At 38.6% G+C, this 21,840-nt stretch overlaps 2 protein-coding genes across 13 annotated transcripts in view; one reads left to right on the top strand and one right to left on the bottom strand.

The window, feature by feature from the left end:
• LOC126235855 (probable glutamate--tRNA ligase, mitochondrial) overlaps nucleotides 1–16,423 on the top strand; it is a 353,293-nt gene extending 336,870 nt beyond the window's left edge. For 3 of the 7 annotated variants that reach the window (XM_049944726.1, XM_049944729.1, XM_049944728.1), the window contains exons 8-9: nucleotides 4,758–4,918; nucleotides 16,022–16,419. In XM_049944726.1, the coding sequence (XP_049800683.1) occupies nucleotides 4,758–4,918; nucleotides 16,022–16,117 (257 nt within the window). In that variant the 3' untranslated portion in view covers nucleotides 16,118–16,419. Of the gene's footprint in view, nucleotides 1–4,757; nucleotides 4,919–16,021 lie in introns of all 7 variants that reach the window. The other 4 variants (XM_049944732.1, XM_049944733.1, XM_049944731.1 and 1 more) reach the window with 4 other exon arrangements.
• Nucleotides 1–21,840, bottom strand: part of LOC126235854 (cryptochrome-1-like) — a 460,492-nt gene that overhangs the window by 182,406 nt on the left and 256,246 nt on the right. The gene's annotated exons all lie outside the window — the stretch shown is intronic.

Here is a 21,840-nt window from a genome sequence, read left to right as displayed (position 1 = left end):
AAAATAGTTATTGCAGTAGTGCCTTACACCATTTGTAATGAAAACTTGCCTTTTTTGGTCTTTCACATTTAGTAATCACATTTGTTTTCACTTATTCTTTGGTGACTCTCATCTCAGGATTACCTTGATTCGATGTTTGAAACATTAATTAAAACATATGGAGTAGCAATTTGATGGTCACTTACAGGAGGCTATGTGAATTACAAGTAAAAATAAATAAGGATTATACATCACTCAGTTGTGTATCCCTAATGTGAGCAGTAAATGTGGATCAGTTCTTTATACTGTATACACAATGGTCAATGTACATGTCAAAAAGACTAGCAAGATGTTCCGGCAATCTGTTGGCTCTTACAATGTGTGCTTTAAATAAGCCGCAGATTTTTTGCAGGCTAGGTACGTGCGTGAGACAAGTGCAGGAGGGACAGGACTCAAATTTATGCATGACTATCGAAATTTGAATTGCTAAAACCCTGTCCCATATCTTGTTTCTCAGATGCTGCCTAAACGATAGAATCCCCTCAGATGGACTAACTGTAAAGATTCCTGTCCCTGGATCCACCCCTCCTTTCACAGTGACCTACACCTTTTCAGATTCCACCAATCCCTGGCCCTCACAAACCTCGTACTACAAAAACATATCTCCATGGCACAGGCATCCCAGAACCACCTCTGCTCCCTCCACAGGATACTACTAACCAGCAATCCATACTCCATATATCTACATGTGCTCTCCAGCACCTGGAAGAACATTTCAAACATTGCCTCCATAAGTTATTTAACCTGCTGACTTCCTACTGCCACCTCGGGTCACCACTATCAAACACCTATGTACCCACAATATTCCTCCTTGTCCCCTCCCTCATAGCAGCTAAACCCTGCCTAGCTGACCTTTCCAACTTGCCACACCCCCAAAATTCCCTACCAAGTTTCCACTAAATCCTGAGCAAAAACATTCCTGTAACACTGTTGTTAACCTTTCCACCAAAATCCTCAGCTCTACAGAAGTTTCAGTCGCATCCAAAGGCCTCACATTTAGTCCTACACCCAAATATAACCATGCTGGACTTGTCAAACACCTTCTCTCCTTCTCCCGATCTCTGCAATGGAAGCACCAATCCTGCAACCAAAACCACCCTAATTCCAACATAGAACCCTCCCTCTTCTGGTTCATATCACGATCCAACTATGATCCTCCTCCCCCCCCCCCTTCCACCAAACCATTCGTTGGTCACCTTCCAGGAATTCCTTACCTCCAACTTAGCCTCACCATCCTTCCCAAGAACCCTCCCTCAGAACACCAGCCTTTCAGTAGAAGAAAGAACAGCTACACACAATCTCAAAACAAATCCTGACCTAATCATCCTACCTGCAGACAAAGGCTCTGTCATTGCCATGAACTGCAGTGTCTACCTGCCAGAAGGCCTCTGCCAGTTATCTGACTCCTCCACCTATAAACTCTGCCAAAGTGATCCCATCCCAGAAGTCCAACACAAACTCCAATCCCTGCTTAAAGCCTTAGGCCCTTCCCAAAACATCTCCCCTGAATCCATTTTCCTCCTCACCCTTATGACACTCCGCACTCCCACCCACTGTATGCTCCCCAAAATCCACAAACCCGACAAGCCAGGCTGCCCCATTGTGGCTGGTTATTGTGCCCCCACTGAAAGAATTTTACCCTCATAGACCAACACCTCCAATCAGTTGTCTGTAATCTAGCCTAACAATTCAAAGACACCAACCATTTCATTCACTGACTCTCCAACACACACATCCCTTTACCTACTGGATTCCTTGTCACTGTTGATGCCATCTGCCTATACACCAACATCCCTCTTGCCCATGGTCTTAATGTTACTGAACACTTCCTTCCCCAACATCCTTCAGACTCCAAAATCACTACCTCTTTCCTCATATACCTCACTAACTTCATCCTAACCTGCAATTACTTCCCATTTGAAGGGAAGGTATTTAAACAAATTTGTGGCACAGCCATGGGCACCCGCATGGAACACTCCTATATCACTGTTTTTGTGGGCCATCCAGAGAAGACCTTCGTAGCCTCTCAAAACACCAAACCCCCAGTCTGGTTCAGGTTTATTGATAATATCTTCATGATCTGGATTCAGGGCTAAGACACCCTGTCTTCATTCCTTTGCAGCCGCAACACCTTCTCTTCCATCCATTTCACACAGTCCTTCTCAACCCAACTTGCCACTCACCTCTGTTCACATTTATCTCACAAATCACCAACGGTACCTCCATTTTGACAGCTCTCATCCGTTCAACACAGTAAATCCCTCCCATACTGCCTGGCCACCTGGAGATTGCATATGTGCAGTGACAAAAACTCCTTTGCTCAATCTACTGAGGGTCTTACCAAGGCCTTCACAGACGGTCACTTTCCCCCAGACCTAGTCTGCAAACAGATCTCCCGTTCCATTTCACCTCATACCCTCAATCTTCCCACCATCTCCAAGAACAAGCCACAAAGGAGTGTGGCATTCATCACCCATTTCCACCCAGACTGGAATAACTGAACCACATCCTTCGCCAAGGCTTTGATGACCTATCATCATGCCCTGAAATGAGGGACATCCTACCCGAGATCCATGCCACCCCTCTCAAAGTGGTGTTCTGTTGCCCAACCAACCTCCACAACATCCTAGTCCATCCCTAAGCCACTACCAATCCCAAACCCTTGCCCCCAAGGATCATATCTCCATGCAAGAGCCAGGTGTAAAATCTGCCCAATCCACCCACCCCGCTCTTCCCACTCCAGCCCTGTCACAGGTATATCCTACCCCATCAGGGACTGAGCCATCTGTGAAAGCAGCCATTTCATTTACCAGCTCTGCTGTAATCATTGCATGCTTATTATATTGGTATGACTACCAACCAGCTGTCCACCAGGATGAAAGGCCACTGCCAAACTGTGGCCAAGAGCAAAGTAGACCACTCTGTGACACAAATGCAGCTGAATGTAACGCACTTGATATCAGTGACAACTACACTACCAGAGCCATCTGGAGTCTCCCCTCCACCACAAGCTTTTCTGAACTGTGCAGATGGGAGTTATCCATACAATACATTTTCTGCTCCCACAATTATCCCGGCCCAAACCTGCAGTAACATACTGTAACATACTGTCCCCACACCCTTCACCCAACAGTTTCCACCCCCCTGCCCTATCATGTCCTCCCCATTCTCATCTCCCACCCTGTTTATTTGCAGCCATGTGCCAACACCTCTGTCTGTCATTCCCTGCTCCTCTCCATTTTTGCTCCTTTTTTCTCAACCTCCCTACCTCAGAACTTTCTGACGCTGCACCTGTTGATATTATAGTCCCTGCATGCTTCACCAAGCAGCATTCATCTCTCTCACCACCATACACAACTATTCCTTCCTCTTCCTCACCCCATCCCGATTGCTGCTTGCATCCCACACGATAGTTGCATTCCAGTCCGAGACACTGGAGTTGGCCATTGTGTGTGCATGAGGTGTGCTTGCTTGTGTGTGTGTGAATGGTGTTTGTCTCTCTTTTAATGATGAAGATTGTAGTGGAAAGCTTTATGTAATTGTCTTTTAATTGTGCCATCTGCAACTTGTCATGTCTTCTTTATGGAAAGTAGCAATCTGTCTTTTCCTACAGTATTCAAATTTAAATCACTCGTGATTTATGAAATGGTGTGATGGATTATTAAAAAATCACAGCTGATTTAATCCACCATTCTTTTCCATCCTGGCTACTACTCCATCACTAACGTCAATTGAAATTAAAATTATAATTTTTTTTTTTTACATTGGTGAAAAATATATATAGGCTTCATTCAGTTTCACATTGCTATGCTCAAAATTTATTTTGGATTCAGTGTTATCATGTGTAAGATTTCTTTTCCAAGGCAGTCTTTGACTTCACTTGTGTAGCCTTAGCAATGTTCATAATTTAGGAGTAAAGGAGTCCACTCACCAAATAGGGCAGCATCAAGAAATCGACAGGCACACACAAGAGAGAGAGAAAATGTGCTAGCTTTCAAAATAAATCCTTCTCACAGTTGTATCTGGTGGGATGAGTAGGGGGAGCCGAGAGGCAGGAGGCAGGATGAGGGGGTGGGGATGGATAGCAAGTGGCTCAGAGGGAGACAGCTGGTTTGCTGGCTAGGAATGTGGAAGGGAGGGGTTGCAGGTACACAGGCTAGACATGTGATGCATGGTGCCAGAGCAGGTGGGGAGCGGAGCGCAATGTAGGAGATACGTGAATAGGGAGGAGGTGACGGAACAGTGGAAGGGGAAACTCTTGGGTGGAGTGTGTGGGTACACTGGTTTAACAGAAATTGAGCACAAAAAGGATATGGGAGCACAGGATGTGTTGCAAGAATAACACCCATCTGCATAGTTCAGAAAAACTGGAGATGGAGGGAAGGATCTGAATGGCTCACGTTCCTTTCATAACTTAAACAAAAGTGAGAAACTGGAAACAATTGAGGAAAGACAGACAGGAGAGAGAGCACAGAAAATAGCACTACACAGAAAATGGAAAAAATTTCTATCTAGTACTTTCTATTCATCACATACTTAAATGATCATTAACACTCAGTATTTTCAGGAACTAGGATTGATCATATTTAATTATTGTGCTTCTAAATAAGAAATTTTTTTTTTGCTTTATTTGTGACTGAATTACTGGACAGCCATTATACTTTTACTAGATGATGATGTTTTATTATTATTATTATTATTATTATTATTATTATTAGGTATTCTTCAGGAACTGATAGCGTACCTCTCGAAGGAACAGTTGAAAGATGATTTCCAGAAGAACAATTTGAAAGCACTGCTGCGAAAATTTGCATCTGAGAAAAGGATATCCTTCAGTAACTTCATGAGAGCTCTCCGGCATATTCTTAGTGGCTTAAAGGTACTGTTAGATTTTTATGGTTTTAATATTTGTGATATTCGAAATGTACACTTCAAAGTATGATCATTTTGAAATGTAAAGTACATTAGGAGTACATTTTGCAAAGAATATAAAGTTAAAAGACAAAACAAATATTTTACTTTACACATACTTATGTTTTATACTGTCATTGTAACGTGTCACATAGCTTACAATTCAAGTATCATTGAAAATTATTCTGTGGACTTTCATGTAGAAAGTGTGAAAAAAACTTTAATATTGTGCTATTGTACATAATGCAATCAATCTTAACTTTTCTTGATAAACCCAGGTGATCTGCATATAAACAGTAGCAATTTATTTCTGGATTTCTCATTTATAACTAGTTGTTTGACTTGTTTGACCACTGTAACTAGTAGTTCGTGTGATGGCTACCTTTATAGTTTAGATGATTGTTAGGCTCCTATGGAAACTCGTGCATTTCTGTTGCTCTTCACATTCTACTGCTGAGTAGGAACCAGTGTGTTAAATCACTGTATTTCAAGGAGAGTTTCTTTGTGTACAAGTTGCAATTGCAGTTTTGAAGTCATCCCACTTATGTTTCTATTTAATTGCTGTTTCAGTGGGAATAGACTTTTATTTCCAAGTAAACTACCAATCTATAAAAAAAATCAATCATTCACCTTACCTTCAAATGACCTGCAAGTGCAATTCGCTTGTATTTTATTCTGTTGTGTTTTATGGGTATCTCAGTGGGAATGGTCATTGTAATGGATTAAATACTTTATTTTAAAAGTAAAATTCTGAGTAATAAAGTGAGAAAGCAAATATGGATATGCAGCTGCGCATTTATCATCTCTATATTGAATCTTGATGACTGTTCAAGAGTGCTCACCTTGGATTTTGCATAATTATTCTCAATTTTAGTAATGTTATGCTAATTTAAATACATTCATAAAATAAAACATTTTCGTAGTATCTATGAAATTACAGATGTGAGTTGTGCTGTTGAATAATTGTGACTGGTATTAAATGTGATATCTAAAAGGTGTCAGTTTTACAGTATGTACAAAGAATTGGATAGTGAAAAATACAACATATGGATCATAATTACCAGGCAATGAATGGTGTGATTATATGTAGAGAGTGTGTTATCAGTGAAGTGGCTGGATGGTCCTGCATACTTCCTCAGAGGACAAACTGTCACAGCATTCTATAACTTTGTTTGTGGATTCCACAGTTACAAATTGTGGAGTAATGGCATTGTAACTAGTATGTCATTCTATAAGATAAACACACCAGACAAAAATAAGTCACCCCCAGAGGACAAGACAATAACTCTGTGTATCATCACTCTAGCCTTGATAATGACATCAGTTTGGTGAGGAAGAGAATCTGAAAGTTCCTTCAAATATGCCATATCCAGCTAAAGCCACTCATTGATGATTATATCCTGCAGAACTGGCATGGGCAGCTGTGAATCAATTCCATACAGGGTGTTAAAGGCATAGTTCCTGTTTGTTGCAGGGAGAGTTCGAGGATTCCTCAAAGTGCAACTGTGGGGTTGCTGTGCAAACTATGCAGCATGTGGTTGATGAAAGTTTATTACAAAATTCTTTAACGATCTCAGTGAACTGCATTTAGTGATACTAATATTGGAGAACTGGTTAAGAGACCTGGATATTCAGTATAAAATTTTTGTATGTTTGTTTCTTTGCATTTTGTATTTTTTATATATACTTAAACATTTATATCTGAAGTCTTTAAGTGGAAATATAAAATGATCATTTAAGTCACATGAATAATAATAAACAGGGATGTTGATTGTTACATTTCACTCGCTGTTCCAAACAGTTGCAGATTTTTTCTGTGGGAGTAAGATAAGGTGATTTAGTGGGCGAGTCAGAGTGTTACAGGCTACAAGAGTACTCATCGAACCATGAAGATATGCCATGCAGCCCTATAAACTCAACTGTTGTCACCTTGAAAGATGGGAGCATCCACAGCATACTCATCATAGAATGTTGAAAACAGTGTAACACTTGGTTACCATGAATATGGTTCGTGTTCATGGTAACTTGTGTGAGTGAACCCAGGTCTTGGTATGAAAAACAGTCCAAAATATCATAAAACCATCTCTGGCCCAAACTACCCCCTCCACAATGCAGGTTGACTGCTTCTTTGGGCCATCAGCACACCCGACACCTTGTATCATTTGATAAGGGACAAATTCATAATTCATCACACCACACTATATGCTTCTAGTCGGTTACAGTCAAGTTTCTGTGTTATTTGACCCATTAAAGACATACAGGTTTATGTGCCTGTATGAGCAGTGGCCTTTTGCAACGTAATTGACACCAGATGTACACTGCGTGTAGTTCTCTTTGCAATATTTCAATATTTGCTTGTAAACCGGTTGAGATGGACATGCATTCACTGACACCACCAATTTCCATCAAGTTTGAAATTGATTGTCTTTGAGAAGGTGTAACACTTGTCTTTGGTCCCTTTTGGATACGATCTTTTTATTACATCTCTTCTTATGCCATGTTACATGGATGTGATCAGTATATTATTCTTTGTTGACAAGTTGGACAGTCCACATTGATATTCCAACAAATCAGAGAAGTTAATTCATGGTGTGGTGCAAATACGGTAGCGCCTTTCTGTGGCTCTGTTATGTGTCAGCATCGAACCATCTTACTGCACTGATTCCTTACAACTTACTTACACATACACCCCACTCCATTGCTGTGGAGAGTCGCATGACCATCTGATACCAGCTCTACACCATCTGCAGATAGTCCAGTCACTGAAGGAAAAGTGTGTGTCTGCATCTCATATCAATCACCTGTAAGTGGGCTGTTGCCTTTCCTCTTAGTTTAATAGGTTATACATGATTAAAAAATAATGATGTTATATTTCTAACCATAACATCCACTTTGAAAATGTTCATGAACATATATGGGCAGTGTCTGTTGTTGTTGTTGTGGTCTTCAGTCCAGAGACTGGTTTGATGCAGCTCTCCTTGCTGCTCTATCCTGTGCAAGCCTCTATATCTCCGAATAACTACTGCAACCTATATCATTCTGAATGTGCTAAATGTATTCATCTCTTGGTCTACCTATATGATTTTTACCCTCTACACTTCCCTCCAACACTAAATTAGTGATCCCTTGATTCCTCAGAACGTGTCCTACCAAATGATCCTTTCTTCTAGTCAAGTTGTGCCACAAATTCCTCTTCTTTCTAATTCTGTTCAGTACCTGCTCATTAATTATGTGATCTTCCCACCTAATCTTCAGCATTGTTCTGTAGCGCCAGTATCTACAGGGACAGTACCTACATATTTCAAATTATGTTCTTATGTAAGCAGCGATGCCGACTTAAAAAAAAATATGGGGGGGGGGGGGAATACTTTGGGGCCTTGCCCCGGGAAAGTTTCTAAATTTTAGATGAAAAATAGTGAGTTTTAAAGTTTTTGTAAGCATCTTCGAGTCATATGATCACAATTAGAACCCTGAAAACTGGACTCTCGATAACTCGATACTCTGGGAAACTCAACAAGCCTGACACATTTTTTTGGCTTTGAAAAAAAGTAACAAAACATAAACATGCATGGTATTTTTGTAAAAAGCTAATTTAGTTTACTGTGTTAATAATGCTTATAGACTATTACAAAGCAGCGAATATATAGCTCTGAAAAGACTGACAATATATTTAAATAAATCTTAGACCGTCATTAAAAGAATAAAACATAAAATATCACTGTCGCACATTAATAGGACTTTGACTAATAAGTGAAATTGCTAATTTAAGCTTACTTTGAATAAGTCTCAGTGTTCATTAAACAAAAACAATATCTCAAAGTTAATGCTTTAATACAGTTAATAAAGTTAATACAGTATGCCTAATACTTTCAGTCAAAAAGTATGTAAATAGCTGGTTTTAATTGGGTCTTACACCCTAAAAACATATAAGTATTTGAAAATAAATAATACAGTACTATAGTAATACAGTACTAAACTAGTACTAATATTTCGAAACTGAAGATTTAACATTATGTATGCATTTAATTATCTATTTTATAAAGATTTGTAATATTGCTCTAAATGCCATTATTAGGGCCAGAGTGTCTTTAGAAAGGTGCAAATGTCAACTGTCTGACTGGATTACTGAATATGAAGCCATTGATGACTGATCGGATATCCAATTCATCCAAAACGTTGCGGTAGGCATGAAGAACAGCCAAGTTGTTCAATTGCTTGTGTCCCATTGTTGATCAGAGATATGACTTCAGACATCTAAGGGCACTAAATGACCTTTCTGCTGTTGCTGTTGTGGTTGGAACTACTTGGAGAAGCTTAATGCACTTCACTACTTCACATAACATTTCTCCAACTGCAGGCTCTAGTGTAATGTACTTTCTTACATTACACGTTTTTAAGACCAGTTATTTTTTATTAGTGATATTGGCTAACATATTCAAGTGTAAGCGCAGTCTCTCGCAGTCTCTCAATGTCTAGGTCATTTTTTAAAAACTCAGTTGATTTTTCCAAATTTGTTTCACCTCTGTGCAGTTGAACAAGCACTCTTGTTCAACTGCAATGACCTGTATGAGTCCAGTTGAAGCAAACCGCTCAGTAATGCAACATTGCACCATTTCACAAACTTCAATGTAAATAGCTTTGTAGTATTCCTTTAGGGTTTGGAAAGTGTGTGGTGAGCTGGCTTCGTTGTTTTCATACTTCTTTGGTATACTTTGATTCCAAGGAAGCGATGGATCAACTTGTGAAGATTTTTCTTTTAAACACAATTCCCAAAAGTATTCAAAACTATCACGCCTTCCATTCAATATACAAATCAAGCCCTCATATATTTTTTCCAGATCAGCAACACTTACATGAGGGCTATGAATTTTTTCATTGACATCCTCTACTGGGTTCATTGCATGGCAATAAAGATGTAAAAAGAAATAAGTCTTGAATTGTAACATTGACTCAAGGTTATGTTATGTTATGTTAACCGGGGACCTAGAAACGATGGAGAGGCGCCGTCCCCGCCGCAGCCGCAGGGGTCTGCAACCCCACGACGACTACCGCAGTTCACTTCGCCCCTCCACCGCCCCACACCGAACCCAGGGTTATTGTGTGGTTCAGCCCCAGAAATTCAAAATCAGATCTCGCTTCTAGCAAGTCTAACACCAAGATTAAGTAAGAGTCTCCAGACAAATCATGTTTCAATTGTCTATAACAATTACAGTTATTTGACCGCCAAGGAATAATACGAGTTACTCCTTGCATCCTCCATACAGGTTCTATGGCGCGAGCGGCAAACACTTGTCGGCGTCGCTTGTCTGACGCAACTCTTGTCTTCCCAAGATAAACGTCCATCCTGCACACACAGACATGTTTTGCTCAGTAAATAGGCTCTCTCTCTCTCTCTCTCTCTCTCTCTCTCTCTCTCACACACACACACACACACACACACACACACACACACACACACTTGTCTTTAAAACATTGCGTGTTCAGGGCGGCAGGAGGTCGAGTGGTTCCAGAAATTACATGGAAATTCTCAAATCACTGCATATCTCTCCTCCCCCCCCCCCCCCCCCCTTAGATCGAACATGCGATATTTTATACATAATTATCATGTACATCTACATCTCATAGGATAATACTTCATTTTTCAACAATACATCTTTTTCTATTAGTAATCGTAAATACTCTTGTTCTTATTGCTTGGTCATTACTTTTTTCCATTCTACTACAGTTATAAAACGTGAACCTTTCAGTCCATGTTGAAATTACCTCTTTCAATATCTAACAAATGAGAGGACCAAAATTTTTATTTTCTGCTCTTTTTCCAATCGTAAATTCCAGGTGTCATGGACCCTTGAATATTTCATCCTTTATTCTGATTCTCTGTACTACCTCTTTAGTACGGAATGGCCTCATTACTTATAGTAATCTGGAGGAACTCTGGGCAAAATGACAGTGTTCCTATTGACACTCAGAAAACACAATAATGCTAGTGAAATATAGAATTTGAACTTACCAGAATAATTGCTACAAAATGTGTGACTTCTGTCACGATACTGTCCTTTTCCCCTCAGATCAGCATCTATACCTTACACGTGGATTGAGCCTATGAGTGCCCTTCCTCCTTCCATTTTAGTAGGTATGCCCATTTAAATTTCTATTCTCCTATGGTACTGGTCAATCCCCTTCTTGGTGCCCCTGTCTGCACAGTATAGGTCAGCCTTTCTTAGGTGTGCCTATCTGCCCTTTGTATCCAATAAATGCTGGGTGCACCCTCCTTATCCTTTATGAGTAGGCCTCTAGGTTCATTACCCGAATATACATCTTTATGTACTCTATAACTAAATATCCTCCGGTAAAATTGCAAAATCTATTTCACACTCGCTTTTTAATACTTCATTTAGTATCCTAGAGTCCTCCTCTACTTTTCAGCTTTTATACTCTTTATATATACTCTGCCTCTATACACTATTCATACAAAATGTGTTTACTTGTGTTATAAGATTACCACTGTCCTACCAGTCGTCAAAATATTTGTCAGACTGACCTTCCTTAACAATTATCACAAACCCTTCCTCTCTGGCTTATGCTCTCCTTAATTACTCATGTTTCCTACTTAGGTATACTCAATGTAAAATAAGCATAGTTCTTCTATACTTATGCACATAGGCAATGTGTAATGTGTAATGTGTGCATCCTTTCCCAATATACACATTCCTTTCCCCCTACAACGCTTGCCGGTTCTCCCCTTTTGATTTGTAAGAACATTGTTTGTGTAATCGTATTTTTTGTGTGTAAGTGTAAGTGTGTTTGTGTAGCCTGATTCTTCAGTCTACTTATATAAAATAAATTGTAGGTTATTGGAAACCACAGAAAATGAGAAGGACTTCTGTAATAGAAGTAGTTGAATATGGAAAGAGGGAAAGATAGATAGGTACTCAAATGAGAAAAGTAAGGAAGGGAAAAGTAGAAATGGTTGGTAAGATTGAAGAAGTGAAAGAAGATAGCCCCAAAGACAGGAAACCGCTCCCACCCCCCTACCCCAGGATCCCTTCTTTGCCAGTACTTGAGTGAGAAGCTGGAGGAGGTATGGTGTTAAACATCTCCTACAGAATGGACATTCTCACCTTCACCTTTGAAGTCCCCAAAGAAAATCTTTAGCAACCCCTATGGAACGACAAATGGTGAAGAATCAGTTACACTTGTTTGTGAGGGTTGTTTGAAAGGTGTGTTGTGTGTTCTCTGTTAGCCATGACTTATTTGTTAGTGTAAATCATGCTTTAATCTATAATACCCACCCCTCCCAAAACCAATACAAACCCTCCCATCTACATCACATTTCATAAAAGGTATGAAATATTCTATACTAAATAGAAAATTATACACTACAATAAAATAGTTGTTTAGTCATTAAGCTTATACTATATTTTTATACACACATAAAATGTTCAGTTTATGTCATCTAGATATAATTCTGTTTGAATAGTACCATCATATTATGTTTTCCACTAATACTATATACTATTCGTTGCATTTCATGTTTAGAGATCACTGTTTATCCATGATTATCTTAAGTCTATTATCTTTTAGTCATATTTAGTTTCCTAGGTACTAAAATTATAGGATAGTTTAAGAATTCAAGAATAGATTACAGAATAGTTAAAGATTTGAAGGGAATTTGGTGCAGGAAAAATAGTACAGAAGATACACCGAAAACAACTAGGGACCCGACAGTTGTCATACCGCCCGTTAACACAGAACGTTAACGTCCCTAGGGGGAACCGATGATTCCGCCTGGATCCCATGGATCTGATATTAATCTCACTTGAGCACTTACGGACCAATACTTCTGGTTAAATTTTGTGCGAAAGCCTCCCACAACAAAAAAATTACCACTTTACTAGGAGACGCAACATTAAGTAAAGTTATTCTATTTTCTACTCTGTCATGGACAAGTTTGAATTCTTCGCACAAGTTGTCTATAACATTGCTATTATCATTAAGTTTGGAAAAATCAACAGTTGAAACGTTTCTGGAGATTATCCTCGCGGAAACTTTTCGATCAATTATTTCCTCTACCTGTTCATCCAGATTACTTATATTTATTAAGTCTGAAGTGACTAGTTTCTCCTTAAAGTCACATTCCACGTTATCTACTCATGTACTAATACATGCAGTTTACGATTTGACCATAGATATTAATTTATCCTGTGTCCAAACACTCTTTTAAGGTGTGCAGCCTGTGCTATACAGCATCGAATGTAACATTGCATACACTTTGAAATGATCCTAATTTTTCACCAAGTTCAGCATTTACATTATTATACTTATGTTCAGTATCACATTATAACTTTTTATTAAGTTGTGAAATTGGTCACTCTGTGTCTGACTCACGTCAGTGAACAGTTGGTTTACTTGACTACTTAACGAACCAGATAACTCCTTTCTCAAATTTATTTTAAAATTTTCTACTTTAGTAGTTTAAGCGTCAAATTCAGTCTTCAAATTTCCCATGCCTTCACATAACTGACTAAATTCTTTACTTTGTTCATCTTCTGAAGTCTCATTCTGAACATCCAATTTATTATTTAATTGAGCATTCACTGAATCTGATTTAAGACTGCAAGCCTTTAGAGTTGTATTTAGCCCCTTTCTTAAAGAAGTATTTTGAGCAGTGAATTCTTTACTTTGGGCATCTAATTTTTCACTTAAAGTTGCAATTTTAGCATCTGACTCTGTTCTTTGGTTATCTAATTTAAGACTTAGTGCTTTAATTAAATTTTCTACCTCAGTCCAGTCTGGCATTTCATTTGTCACTGTCTTGGCCATGGCTGGTTCTGATGTTTCCCCAATTTTTCGAGTATTATCCATATTTTTCTTACTTTTAGATTGAGTTATCATTAAAAAATTCACACCAGAGTATAATAACTATACTAACAGTGTGTTTTGAACAGTATCCTTAACTTCACACTCAAATAATTTTCTTTCACTCACTCAGTGTAGAGTTTTAGGCTGCGTGGATGAGCAGGTGTAGAATCAATGCTGGTGAACAGCATGGGCGCCGACAGCATCAAAGGTTGGTCTCAGCATTGGTGTCGGTCAACGGATTTGTAGTCAGCACCGGTGAGCAGCTGCTGGTGTCATCGGCATCGTTTGCTGGTTACGGGGTGCAGGCTCCCGCGTGTGTGTGAGGGCTACTTACTCTCCACACTGGATCTTCGTCGTCAAATAGACCTCGTCGTAACTCTTCTTAGTCTAAACTGTTGAGATTTTCCTTGCATATTTTCTTGTATGGTATTTATTAATTTTCACCCCCCTTTTTACTGTTTATGCAGAATCCAACTCTGATAAACAGTTTCCCTGTCTTGTTACTAATGGTTGTTAAGGCAACTCGCAATATCTTTTTATCTTGATTTCGTTTCAAAGTTCCTCTTTCTTCGAGTCCTGATCACGTCGGTCGCCACTTTCTAATGATTTCAGCGACAGGACGTGTAAAGTCGGATTGCTGTCCTTGTTAAATAAGTAGGCAATTCACGATGTATTTTATATACCATAAAATTCTCTTTTTAGACATAAATGTCTCCATCTTGTTGTATTTCACTCATACTTCGAGCTTTAGAAACACACTTAATTGGTTTTAGAACCACTCTGAAATTAAAAAAAAAAAAACAGGTCTGTCTTCTAGCAAGTCCACCAAGATTAAGTAAGAGTCTCTAGACAAATCATGTTTTCAATTGTCTATAACAATTACAGTTATTTGACCACCAAGGAATAATTCGTAGCTACTCCTTGCATCCTCCATACAGGTTCTATGGCGCGAGCGGCAAACACTTGTCGGTGTCGCTCGTCTGACACAACTCTTGTCTTCCCACGATAAACGTCCATCCTGCACACACGGACATGTGTTGCATAGTAAATAGGCGCTCTCTCTCTCTCTCTCTCTCTCTCTCTATCTCTCTCTCTCTCAAACTTATCTTTAAAACATCGCGTGTTCAAGGTGGCAGAAAGTCGAGTGGTTCCAGAATTTACGTGGAAATTCTCGAATCACTACAACGCCTGTACTAGAATTCAATGTTGCGTCAATACTTTAGAGCAATCGATCAAGAACTGTGTTTGAACAAACCACTGTTTACAGTTTTGTAATGTTTGCCTTTTTATTACCGATATATTACATACATACCAGATGACATTCCAGTAGATACATAAAACATTTGAATATTCAAATGCAACATTGTATCAAAATTTCAAAGCAATCAGTCAAGAATTTTTGGAGATACATGATTTTGAACAAACATACATTTACATTTTTATTTATATAGATCATGATTTAAAATGAGTCTCAGATTGCCTTCATATGTCTTTTTTTTTGCGCCAGTTCTATAATGTAAACCGACCTCATCGTATGTACTATTTTCGCAGCTAGTTGAGGAAATTTATTTACAGCACTTGGTTCCCAGGTCAGGGCAACATATCTTTGACAAAACTGTAGAATCTGCAAACAACTGTATTTTCAGGACATAGTATATCACCATAATTATCATTTTCTAATGACTGTATCATTTTTCCCTTTGTTGGCTTGCATGGACTGTTGTCTTAAATTTTCACTATTCATTACAATGCATCTAAATTATTGTCACAGAACAAAATTACCTATTTACATGCCATTTTGTGTATGCTGATCTAACAAAAGTCACCTGGTCTCTTCAATTTTTTTCACTTTAAATGTTTTCGATGGCAATTTTTTTGTTTACAAAGAGAGTTTCTTTCCATCAGCTCAGCTGTCTTTTGTAGCATTTGTTTCATTACCTTCTGTACACATGAGACATTAATGTATCAGATTCTGGTATGTAAGAATTTGTGAAAAACCTGAAAGTAGTTGACCTTTATTTATGTTCCAAAAATAAATTCTTTTGGAATAATTTTAATGCTGATTTGAGCAGTCAAAATTGTTCCAGATTTTCTCTGGAAGTGTAGATCAGGTAATTAACATTTAGTTGTCTTTTTGACTGATTTGTGGCTGAAGGTCTTAAAAATTTGGTTTTTACGTGATTTTTCTTTTGCCTTGTATGTGTTTTAGGAAGGTCCAGGTGTTGCTGAGATGATGGAAATGCTTGGACCAGAAAGAACGGTTTCCAGACTGCAACATGCTTTACCTTTGCTGAAACAGGAATGATTTCTGTTGTTTCTCATATGTGTGATTCATGATGTGATGATGTGAATGGAATGATCAAGAATCTAATATGTTGATTTTCATTGAACAATAACAGTGACATTAAGTTTTCAACAGTAACAGTATCTGGGTACCAACATTATTGTTATCGTGATATAGTAATATAGCAAAGAAAACAAAGCTCTCCAGCAGCTTTCTATAACTTACCCATTGTAATATTCTGTTCATTACAGACATTTTATGCATTGTGATACAATAAACAAGCACCATACATCTTATCAGCATATTGATTTGCAATGCTCTTTTGGGCCACTATGTGCTCTTTTCTAAAGAAAGTATTTTAGATCATCAGTAATAAAATTATGGCGCTTTGTATACTTCTTCACTTGTCCCAAGTGTAAGTGAATTTGATAAAAATTAACCCTTCAAATCGAGAATGCTAAGATGACAGTAGCAACATTCACAGAAACGTTAATTGATGAAGTGCGAAAAGAACAGCCTCTGTAGAATGAATGGAAACTGCCAAAATATATTAAATTTTGACTGCAATGAGGGGATATAAAGTAATGTGCTTGTACATAATAATGAAAAATCTGGGGCGGAATACAAATAACACCACACAGCAACACAGCAGCACCACGCAGTGGGGATGCCTGATGAAGGAATAGGCATTTTAACAAGTCCAGTCGTGGCAAGGTGAAGTCAATACCTCTCTCTCTCTCTCTCTCTCTCTCTCTCTCTCTCTCTCTATGTGGGGATGGGAGGGGGGGAGAGAGATACAAGCCATGAAATGATTCAAGTGGTCAGCAATGTATTGACACAGCCCCAGCTTTTGTAGAGCCTCCTGTAACAACGAAAGTGATACTCAGGTGCAAATGTTGAGTAGCATCAGTAGAAAACATATTGTTTTCTGAATATTGATACTTTATTATGGGTTGTGAGTTATATGAGCACGTGACAAAGCAAGCTGGGATGTTTTTACTTCCTCTCTTGTTTTGCAATGTGCTTCCTTAAATTAATTTTTTGTTTTACTAATTACCATTAACATACTTAAGAATAACCTTCATTTTCAGAAAAGAGAAAGGTTGGCCCTCAGTTTTAAAGAATATAACACCAGATGTAATTTTGTGCTTACACGGGAACCTCCCCATCACACCCCCCTCAGATTTAGTTATAAGTTGGCACAGTGGATAGGCCTTAAAAAACTGAACACAGATCAATCGAGAAAACAGGAAGAAGTTGTGTGGAACTATTAAAAAAATGAGCAAAATATACAAACTGAGTAGTCCATGCTTAACATAGACAATATTATGGGGAGTATCTGCTGAGTAGTGCTGTGGTTAGCGTGAGCAGCTGTGGAACGAGAGGTCCTTGGTTCAAGTCTTCCCTCAAGTGAAAATTTTAATTTTTTATTTTCAGACAATTATCAAAGTTCAGGCACACACACACAATCAACTTCGCTCTCCAAATATCCAGGACATGTTCAGATTTGCATGGACATATGCAAGATTTGACGGTCTACACACGGAAAAATTTGAAAACGTTAAAAACATGCATTTTGACAGAGCACAGGGAAAACTGTGCGACTGTGAAACTGTTGCATTCATTTGTTGCAGTTTATGTGACAAACTCTTATGTTTTCATCACTTTTAGGGGCTCATTATCTCATCCACAAGAAAACCTAAATCGGACAAGGTAGAAGAATCTTTTTACCCATTCGCCAAGTGTACAAGTTAGGTGGGTCGACAACATATTCCTGTCATGTGACGCACATGCCGTCACCAGTGTCGTATAGAATATATCAGACGTGTTTTCCTGTGGAGGAATCGGTTGACCTATGACCTAGTGATCAAATGTTTTCGGTTCCCATTGGAGAGGCACGTCCTTTCGCCTACTAATCGCACGGTTTTGCGGTGTGGTCGCAAAACACAGACACTAAACTTATTACAGTGAACAGAGACGTCAATGAACGAACGGACAGATCATAACTGCAAAAATAAAGAAATTAAACTTTTCACTAGAGGGAGGACTTAAACCAAGGACCTTTCATTCCACAGCTGCTCACGCTAACCACGGGACCACAGCGCTCCTGATCTCACAGTGTCCTTGATGTTGCCTATCTTGCACATAGACTACTCAGTTTGTATATTTTGCTTATTTTTTTGATAGTTCCACACAACTTCTTCCTGTTTTCTCGATCGACCTGTGTTCAGTTTTTCAAGGCCTATCCACTGTGCCAACTTATGACTGAATCTGAGGGGGGTGCGATGGGGAGGTTCCCTTGTTAGTTTTATGTATAAAATTGATTTTCTAATTTATTTTGACTATTTCTAGTTAATATCTTTCATTATAGGGTGAAATCCGTAATTATTTCGTGACTTGAATTCTGTTGTTGACTTACAAACAAATATAAGTTCTGTAAAAGTGATAAACATTTGGAAAAAGAATCAGTAAGACCCTTAAAGTATTTATTTGGCTCTATTTGGAAACATGTTAGCAAAGCCGGATCTTAATTAATTCCAAAGTAATTTCCAGCTTTATCAAAAGTATTGTTTGTATTACTATATCTGTTAATTTCATCGGTTAAATAATTTGGCTTAATGCTCTTGGTAGAAGAAACTCTTAAAAAGAACCAATTTTTTGATGTATTCAGTTAATTTAATGAGTTATGTTTCAATTGTAATGTCTGTAAATTAAACATCAAACAATGTATAGTTTCAGTACCTATTATTGCGATGACACATAAAGGCCCGATTTTTGGTCCCAAGACAGACAGTCCACGGCTGATTTTCAGACAAGGAATCCATATTGGTTAGATCAACAACAATGCTTCAACTTAACTGTGGAATAAGTGTAACAGAAATAGGCTGTGTCTTAAAACAATGACAGTGTCTGTTCAATACATACCATATTATTCTGCAAGAACTGTGAACTGTGTGGTTCGGTTTTTACTACTCATAGATATTCAAAAGTAAACTATTGTAGCAGTATGCTGATGTTTGCCTGCAACCCATTAATGAGGCTTATCGAAAATTGCCTGTAGTTAACTGGCCGTATTAACTGTGTATATTTGGGGTTGTGAACAGTGAAAGTAAAGAATTGTGAAACGCAACTGTGCACCTTTCGGCTACATTATTTACAGTAATTAGTGTTGTACTTCAACCCCCCCCCCCCTTTTTTTTCAGCAGAATCACAATGCAGTACGTCGACACCAAGGACTATCAGCGAGATAATAAAGCAGGCGAATGTCACTTATGGTTCCCTTCCAGATGAGGACTATTTTATGTGGGCCCAACAAACTAGGACTCACGAACTTTGAACAGTGAACTCAAGAATGGTTTAAAGTACAGTGATTTTAGTGAAGGAAGTGCAACAGCCGATCAGCGCATGGGTTTCATGGCCACAGTATGACAGCAGCCAATCAACGAGTGGGTTCTATGGAAGCAGTCATTGAGTATAGGAGCAGTCAGTCAGCACGCAGGTGGATGCAGCCGACCGGGTTACACAACACGCATCACTGAGAAAATTACAACTTGCAGCAACCGTGCAGACGACGAATCAAGATGACGACTGCAGCAGCAGCAGGTAACAAGTGAATAAGAATAAGGTAATTTCATAGCAAAAGCCGTTTTATATTAAGTGATATATAATGAGTAGCATTAACAAACAAGCCTGTGATTGGAGACAATGGACAACAGGGTAGTGGTGTCACTGAAACCAAAGCTGTAGAGGTTAAGTTTTGAAATGAACAGAAAGACCTAATTGGGACTTATTCTGTAGATGGTAGTGGCTTTAAATCAGACATGAATGTAACTTTGAATGATTGGGATGAAAGTCCTACTGTAGATGAAATGATAAAAGCATCATCTGCAGTGTATGGTGGGTGAGTGAAATGGGTGAAAACAGTACTGAAGTGGATGAAATTGTTAAGATTAAGGGAGAGGAATCTAGTAGCAAAGGTCAGCAAGGGCAACAGTTTATGGCAGATGGAAAATTGCAAGTGATGTTAAGGCAAATTATGTGTATGAAAGAAGACATTAGTAGTATTGATAACTGACATGACTAGCTTAAAGGATGAGCTGAAGAAAGAAATTAAAAAGGAAATTAAGGTAGTTAGCTTTGGTCTTTCAGAGTTAAATAAGAAGGTTGACACAGTAGGGACAGATTGTGATGAAAAGATAAAGAAAGTAGTACAAAATAATAATGAGGAATTAACAACTATAGTTGGAGCATGGAGGCTTCTGAAAAACAGTCTAGAGATGAAGTCAAAGCAGGCAGGAAATTTTGTGCTGAAAACAGGGCTAAACTTGAGAACCAAATCGATCAGATGGAAAAATTATTTTGAGCAGAGGTAGAAACCAAGTGTGCTGTAGTGGCAGAGGAAAAACTGGTAAAAGTAAATAAAAATGTAGATTCAAAATTGACTGAAATGGAGAAAAAGATGGAAGAGGTATAAAATCTAAAGCATAGAGTATGTAGTGTCCCAAACAGTCCTTCATTTGTTAATTGTAAGAAATTTAATAATTTTGAAGCATCATATATATAAAAATGCAGTAAATGAAGCAGGCAAAAAGGAATACAAACGTCTCAAAAATGAGATCGACAGGAAGTGCAAAATGGCTAAGCAGGGATGGCTAGAGGACAAATGTAAGGATGTAGAGGCTTGTCTCGCTAGGGGTAAGATAGATACTGCCTACAGGAAAATTAAAGAGACCTTTGGAGAGAAGAGAACCACTTGTATGAATATCAGGAGCTCAGATGGAAACCCAGTTCTAAGCAAAGAAGGGAAGGCAGAAAGGTGGAAGGAGTATATAGAGGGTTTATACAAGGGCGAAGTGCTTGAGGACAATATTATGGAAATGGAAGAGGATGTAGATGAAGACGAAATGGGAGATAAGATACTGCGTGAAGAGTTTGACAGAGCACTGCAAGACCTGAGTCGAAACAAGGCCCCGGGAGTAGACAACATTCCATTAGAACTACTGATGGCCTTGGGAGAGCCAGTCCTGACAAAACTCTACCATCTGGTGAGCAAGATGTATGAGACAGGCGGGAAAGCAGGTGTTGACATATGTGAAAATTACCGAACTATCGGTTTAATAAGTCACAGCTGCAAAATACTAACGCGAATTCTTTACAGACGAATGGAAAAACTGGTAGAAGCGGACCTCGGGGAAGATCAGTTTGGATTCCATAGAAATGTTGGAACACGTGAGGCAATGCTAACCTTACGACTTATCTTAGAAGAAAGATTAAGAAAAGGCAAACCTACGTTTCTAGCATTTGTAGACTTAGAGAAAGCTTTTGACAATGTTAACTGGAATACTCTCTTTCAAATTCTAAAGGTGGCAGGGGTAAAATACAGGGAGCGAAAGGCTATTTACAATTTGTACAGAAACCAGATGGCAGTTATAAGAGTCGAGGGGCATGAAATGGAAGCAGTGGTTGGGAAAGGAGTGAGACAGGGTTGTAGCCTATCCCCGATGTTATTCAATCTGTATATTGAGCAAGCAGTAAAGGAAACAAAAGAAAAATTCGGAGTAGGCATTACAATTCATGGAGAAGAAGTAAAAACTTTGAGGTTCGCCGATGACATTGTAATTCTGTCAGAGACAGCAAAAGACTTGGAAGAGCAGTTGAACGGAATGGACAGTGTCTTGAAAGGAGGATATAAGATGAACATCAACAAAAGCAAAACGAGGATAATGGAATGTAGTCAAATTAAA

Source organism: Schistocerca nitens, chromosome 2 (assembly GCF_023898315.1).
Source record: "Schistocerca nitens isolate TAMUIC-IGC-003100 chromosome 2, iqSchNite1.1, whole genome shotgun sequence".
Lineage (NCBI taxonomy): Eukaryota > Metazoa > Arthropoda > Insecta > Orthoptera > Acrididae > Schistocerca > Schistocerca nitens.
The sequence above is the reverse complement of the archived record's forward strand: the minus strand, read 5'-3'. Positions and strand labels throughout refer to the sequence as shown.